This window comes from Mustela nigripes, chromosome 10 (assembly GCF_022355385.1).
Source record: "Mustela nigripes isolate SB6536 chromosome 10, MUSNIG.SB6536, whole genome shotgun sequence".
Lineage (NCBI taxonomy): Eukaryota > Metazoa > Chordata > Mammalia > Carnivora > Mustelidae > Mustela > Mustela nigripes.
Genome location: NC_081566.1, coordinates 20,919,045 through 20,926,233, shown reverse-complemented (window position 1 = coordinate 20,926,233; position 7,189 = coordinate 20,919,045). Strand labels below are relative to the sequence as shown.

The window sequence follows — 7,189 nt, the reverse complement described above, 5'->3', positions numbered from 1 at the left end:
GGATAATCCTCATGGATGTCCCTCATGAAGTTATTAAGGACTCCTCACTAAGGCAAGGCCAAAGGCATCATGTAGAAAACCCCTTCCCCTGTGTTGACTTCCCTCATCTGTCCCTACTGGCATGCTTAGGATGGCTTCTACCCAAAATACAACAGGCATACATAATGAAGAATGGAGATTTTAGAACTGTTAAGTTCCTCTCCCAAGGATCTTCCACCAAAACAAACGTGTTTTGCAAGGTAGAGTTTATGATCCTTAGGTCAACTGAGTTATCTCAATCCAGAGGAGAGATCCAAAAAAGAAAGAGGAAGGGAGAGGGAATCCTAAACTGCATTATACTAGCATGTAACAGAAAAGTACAGTATAATAGTTAAAGTATAAAATTAAGATTAGATTAAAAAAAAAAAAAACGGTTACAATTAGAAAAAAAGGCAACAAAGAAACCTGACATTTCAAAGAAACAAAGCCTAAACATGTTTAAAAGAATGTTTAAAAAGAACAAAAAGACTAGGAAGTCAGAGGAAAACATCTTCACATATCAGTAAAATATTTAAAAATTTGGAGGTTGAAATTGACAAATTACTGTACAAAGGAAAAGATACATAAACTAAGATAAAATCTATATGCACATGTGAAAGTGCAGGAGAGAAATTCCTAAAAATCACAACCTATGTTAAAAAGATAAGAGGCAAAAAGGAGAGGGAGGCAACAGCAGAACCAAAGCCCAGGAACCACCACCAGAAGCAGCTGAGGGTTAAAGATCTGAAAAAACTTCAGGGTGGAGGGAATGTTTTTTGCAGAGAGCGAAGATCCTCTGGAAGCTTCTCCCACATGGCTCTTATCCCTATCCCTAATGTCATTGGAGCCCCAGGTAGGGGTGCGGCTTCCGATGCAAACATACAGCTCAGTGGGTCCTGCAGAGACTGACTGCGAGCATCTTGGGTAGATTCTCTTTTACTGGAGAGGGCTGATTTATCATCATACCTTGTCACAGTTCAGAAACACAATTTGGAAGTAAAATGAAAAAGCAAAATTGTACTAAAAATAAAATTTATTGTTTTGTAAAAAATAAATTAACACCATAGAATAGCAAATTAGATTTAATCTACTGTATTAACAAAAGCATAATATGCTCTAGTAAACAAGGATTTCCAGCTTACTCTATAACTAAGAAGTCAACTATAACACTTGGTTTAGCTAGAGGCAAATATGAATTCCCTGCCACCTACTCCCATAAATCCATGCTCCTTCACATTTAAGGGAAAAATCAGTATAGAGGTCTCCCCTGCTCTTCCCATTAGAATTGCACTGAAAAGTGACAAACCCAGGGAAGAAGAGAAGAAAACTATATAGCAAGTACAAGCTGAAGTAAAAATTCTACTTACATTACCTTAGCGGAAGTGGAAGGGACATGTGTTAAGTTCATCAGGTCTATAGGGAAGACGATTTGATCTTAAAACAGCCCAGGGTAAGATTTCTTGTGTGGCAGGGTGAGCATGGCCGTGTCCTAATTCTTGAGGTTTGGAAGTGTCTCTGGTCATGGACCCATGCTTAGGGTTGAGAGAGATGGGAATCCCCTGCCCCCAGGCCGTCCACAGATGCCAAAGGGGCTCCTGCCGTAAGACGATTAAAAAGATGGCTCTCCTTTCCTTCAGACAAACTGGCTCAGTGTCCGGAGTAGAGGTAGGGAAGTACTGTTAACTCCAATGAGTTGAGTCCATAGTTTATCCCACAATGGATGCATTTAGGCTTTTTAGAACTGCAATGAGATTTTCAGCAATAGGCAACCACCTTCTTGTACCTATGAGGCATTTTTTACAAGTCTCTTGGGTTTGACTCAAAAGGCTGAAGGCTACTCTTGTTCTTGAAGACAACTGCAATTCCTTTGAAGTTACAGATCAGCATTTAGGTCCTATAGTTGAGCGTGTCTTCACACCATCCCCTGCTTTGGGCCTCCCTATAGACAGAGGCACTGCACTGCTGCATGGAACATTCCATCTCAACCAGCTGGTGGCATCCAATGGTTAACTTTTCCCTAGAGGATAAAGAAATGTTAAATCACTGCCAGACAGCCAGTCAGATAAATGAAAAAGTATTAATACAAGAGGACAACACTGGGATTTGAATACATTCTTTGACAGTTAAGAGTTATAGTTTCTTAGTACAGACAAAACAGCATGGGGGAGATAAGCACTTAGTAGCACAGATTTCTCAGTCAACATGGAAAAGATCTTGGTACAATTCCTAGAATTCGGGACTAAGGGTTCCCATGGCAGACCTCCTGCAAACAAGCAAAGTTGGATGCTTAAAAATAGTCCTTTGTATGGTCTCTAAGGGACTTCTCCCAGCAGGAGATGGGCTGATGAGATGGCATTCTAATCCAAAGCATAAGCAATGCTGTAGCCTAGATCACAGAGTGTTGTCTTAACAAAAGAACGAGTAGCCTGGAGGATACTAAGAGGGTACACCTCCTGACAGGAGCAGATAATGGAGAGGAGATGGCAAGTGGACAGAGCTTCGGCTCTTAAAAAGAACTGCTAAATTAACAAATGAGTATTAACTAATTACTCTGAGCCAGAGGCAGGGAAGCAGGGAGCAATGCCTATTATATGCCATGCCAACTCGGAGTTTTATCTAAGACTAAGCCTAGTTTGTCTCTCAGAAGCTGACTTGGGCCTACAAACTACGGGATGTGCAAGTCATCAGAGCACCAACCCACCACATCTGATGTCTAGAGTCCAAATCTCATGGAAACCTATTTAAGTCTACTGGGAGATGGTCTATATAAGCTCACGAAGAATAACCAGTGAAAGTATCTGGCACATTAGGTGTTGGAGAAATGGCCGGTTTTTAAATGTAAATTACACTGCTATTAGTTTCTTGGCTTCTAAGATGCTCTGGCCATTTCCACTGTGTTGGGGAGGACCACTAGCCACCTCTCTCCACTGCCCCACCCCCCTTCGGAATTCAGGGATTAGGACGAGAGGTGGTAGTGACAGCAAAAGGAAATACACCATATTTTGAGCAGCTTCACTTCCTCAAGATGTGTGGTTTCTCTGACACTGCCTAAAAGCTGACTTTTGGTTTTGTGTTGCTCTAGTCCTGTTTCCTATATTTACGGTGCTTACAAGTAATGTTATGTTGCCGTCAATTCTTCATAACTACTCAGAAAATGATTTTTGGAAGACCCTAAGAGATCCCCAAATAGGAGAGATGTTGTAAAACAAATACCCACTAGATTTTCTTCTTGTACCTAGAAAGGATTTTAGAAAAACTGCATGAAATACCATCTTAGTTTTCTCATAAATTATCTAACACAAGTAAGTTTTCTCATAAACTTAAAAATGAAACAAAAAGGGCCCATTCCTGCTCTTGGTGATTTATTCCACATGTGGTAGGGGGAACCCTTTACAACTAGACTTTGAACCTATTTCTGTGTCTTGTCTTCCTTCTTTTTTCCCCTCCTCTCACAGTTTAGAAGTGAGCTCTGTCTCTTCTTTTCATCCTACTGGCATCTGGTGTCTTCGTGTGTGTGAGTCAGCATTCTCACAGGGGATTATCACCTACAGATTCTCTCTTCTGCAGCAAGTTGTTATTGCTGACTGAGGAAAGTAGCATGTGTTTTTCATAGTGTACGCTTGGTCTCCACTGTATTAAGACAGGAATTCTTAAGTTCCTTATCCCCAGGGCTTTTATGTAGACTGGCAGAATATCAGATGTGGGGGCACCTTAATGCCTTTGCATAATATTCTGCAGCATTTCTGGTTGAGTCATATCATGTTGGCTTTCACCAAGTTGTGAGAGCACACACAATTCTGAGAGGTAGCCCATTTCGTCTCTCTTAATTTCTAGAAAGTTCTTCCTTGGACATAAAAACAAAACAAAACAAAAACCAAAAAAACATTCTCTACGCCTGGGTGGCTCAGTTGGTTGGACGATTGCCTTCGGCTCAGGTCATGATCCCGGAATCCTGGGATCGAGTCCTGCATCAGGCTCCCAGCTCCATGGAGAGTCTGCTTATCCCTCTGACCTTCTCCTCGCTCATGCTCTCTCTCACTGTCTCTCTCTCAAGTAAATAAATAAAATCTTTAAGGGGCGCCTGGATGGCTCAGTGGGTTAAGCCTCAGCCTTCGGCTCAGGTCATGATCTCAGGGTCCTGGGATTGAGTCCCGCATCGGGCTCTCTGCTCAGCAGGGAGCCTGCTTCCCTCTCTCTCTCTGCCTGCCTCTCCATCTACTTGTGATTTCTCTCTGTCAAATAAATAAGTGAAATCTTAAAAAAAAAAAAAAAAAAAAAAAAAAAAAACCATTCTCTGACATGAGTTGCCTAAATTCAAAAAAAGACTCATTATCTCAGAGTACAAATATTTTATGTCTCATAGTGATCGTATTTTTCTTTTGCAAACTAAACAATCCCAACTCCTACTCTGTTCTGGAAGAGAGCTCAAGACTGGAATTTGCTTCTAGTTCTGTAATTCTATGTGGCTCAAGAGATTTCTACAAAACTGCCAGTTTCCCTGAATTGTCCTATTATGGGTATCAAACTCGCTTTGATCAAGTCTCAGGTCAAAATAAACTGGAAATTTGAGCAAATCAATTTAAAAATAATTTTAGTGGTTATCTGATTCATGTCCATGGCTACTTTTGTCAAAATGGCATGGCAGTAGTGAACTTAAATGATCTAATGACAGTTTTTCCAAAATTCTTTCTAGGTTCAAGAAGAAAGTCTACATTGGATATTTGTTTTACAAATCTCTGAACTTTTCTATTTATTTGCAGTGTATATCTCAAATGAAGGAAAATGGAATACAATGTAACGCTAATAAAAAAATAGCATAACAGCTAACAGCATATTCAATAGTAAAGATGAAAAGCTTTCCCCCTAAAATCGTGAACAAGACAAGGATGCCCACGTATCACCACTTCTATTCAACACTGTACTGAAAATTCTAGCCAGAGCAATTAGGCACAAAAAACAAATAATAATAAACATACAAATTATAATCAAAGAGGTAAAATTATCCCTATTTATAGATACTAAAGAAACCACAAAATACCAGTTAGAATAAGCTAATTCAATCAACAAACAAAAAAATCAATTGCATTTTTCTTTCTTTTTTTTTTTTAATATTTATTTATTTATTTTATTGAGAGAGCAAGAGCAAGTGGGGAAGGGGGACAGGGAGAGAGAGAATCTCAAGCTGACTCTGGACTGCATGCAGAGCCCCACGCAGGGCTCGAGCATACCACCCTGAGATCAAGATCTGAGCCAAAACCAAGAGTCAGATGCTTAACTGGGTGCCACCAGGCACCCTAACTGCATTTCCATACACTAGAAATGGACACTTAGAAAAGGAAATGACAATTCCATTTACAATAGCATGAAAAAAAGTAAAACACCTAGAAATAACTTCAAAGAGGCATAAGACTTGTACACTAAAACCCATAAAACATTGCCAAAAGAAATTAAAGACCTAAACTAGTGGCATACCATGCTTATGAATTGGAAGACAATGATAATACTCCCCAAGACAATCTACAGAGTCAACAAAATCCTTATCAAACTCACAATCTTTTTTTTTTTACAAAAATTGATCCAAATATTCACATTGAATTGCAAGGGACCCCAAATAGTCAAATCTTGAAAAACAGTGTTTAGAGGACTCCCACTTCCCAATTTTGAAAACTCAAAATACAAAGCAACTTTAATCAAAACAGTGGTACTGGCATACAGACATACAGACCAAAGGAACAAACTTAAAGCCCAGAAATAAATCTCAAATACATGGTTGACTGATTTTCAACAAGGGTGCCAAGATCATTCAATGGGGGGGAAAAAAAAAACCAAACTTTTTTTTTCTCTTCAACATTTGGTGCTAGGACAACTTGATATCCACAAGCAAATGGACAAAGTCAGACCCTTACCTCACATCATATACAAAAATCAACTCAAAAATGCATCAATGACCTAACTGTAAGAGCTAAATAATAAAATTCTAGAAACATTCATGAGTTTAGCTTTGGCAGTAGACTGTTAGATATGATACAAAAAGCCCTGGAAATACAAGAAAAAACACACAAATTGGACTTCAACAAAATTAAAAACTTTTGGGTCCCTAGGTCGCTCAGTTGGTTGGGCAACTACCTTCAGCTCAGATCATGATCCTGGAGTCCGAGGATCGAGTCCCTGGTCGGGCACCCTGCTCAGCAGGGAGCCTGCTTCTCCTTCTGACCCTCCCCCCCATGCTCTCTCTCTTTCTCTCTCATTCTCAAATAAATAAAATCTTTAAAAAAATTAAGAACTTTTGTGTATCAAAGAGTGCTATCAAAGAAGTGAAAAGACAATGTATAGAGAGAAAGTATTTGCAAATTATATATCTGATGGAGTCTAATACCCAGAACATGTAACACATCAAGCTGCCAGGTACCATGCTGGTTAATAAGAACAAGAAGCTAAACTGAAAATAAAATCAACATTTTTCATTTACTGTGACACTGCAAACAAGAGACAAAGTTAAAGGTGCCAGTGCCCTAGTGCTCCATTTTTCCTTAAAGAATGGAACTGGCTTAGGGCCAGATGATATATAGTGCAGACAGGGGACATAATCTCATTGCTGAGGATCCCAAAAGTAAGGCTCCTATCTCTTCATGGACCCAGGGGACTGAGAGGTGGGGGTCTTAGGTCATTCCAGCTACTATAACAAAATACCAAGAGTGGGAGGCTTATAAACAACAGAAATTAATTTCTCACAGTTCTGGAGACTGGAAGCCCAAGATCAAGGCACCATCAGGGTCACATTCTGGTGACAGCCCTGTTTTATGAGAGCATTATTAACTCCATTCATGAGGCTCAACCCTCATGACCTAATCACCTCCCAAAGGCCCCACCTTCTAAGACCATCACTTTGGGCAACAGGATTTCAACATATGAATTCGGGAGGGACACAAACATTCAGAACATAGCAAAGGAAAAAGGAATAGAAACCCATTGGGTCAGAGAGGAGAAAAATACCTCGGCCAAGGCCTCCAAAAAATTCTCAGAAGTGCCTGAGAGATGCCTCAGCCAAAGCCCCCAATAAGGACACCACCAAATGGAAGTTGCCTGGGCTAGGAATGCAGATATGCATGCAAGCTTAGGGGGAGGGGGCCTGGGCTTTGCCCATAACTCTCTCCAGAAGAGAGCCATACGC

At 40.1% G+C, this 7,189-nt stretch overlaps 1 protein-coding gene across 2 annotated transcripts in view; it reads right to left on the bottom strand.

Annotated features, from left to right (window-relative positions):
• Nucleotides 1-1,033: 1,033 nt before the first annotated feature.
• SWT1 (SWT1 RNA endoribonuclease homolog) overlaps nucleotides 1,034-7,189 on the bottom strand; it is a 104,369-nt gene continuing 98,213 nt past the window's right edge. For both annotated transcript variants that reach the window (XM_059412778.1, XM_059412780.1), the window contains exon 19: nucleotides 1,034-2,035. In XM_059412778.1, the coding sequence (XP_059268761.1) occupies nucleotides 1,906-2,035 (130 nt within the window). In that variant the 3' untranslated portion in view covers nucleotides 1,034-1,905. The remainder of the gene's footprint in view (nucleotides 2,036-7,189) is intronic.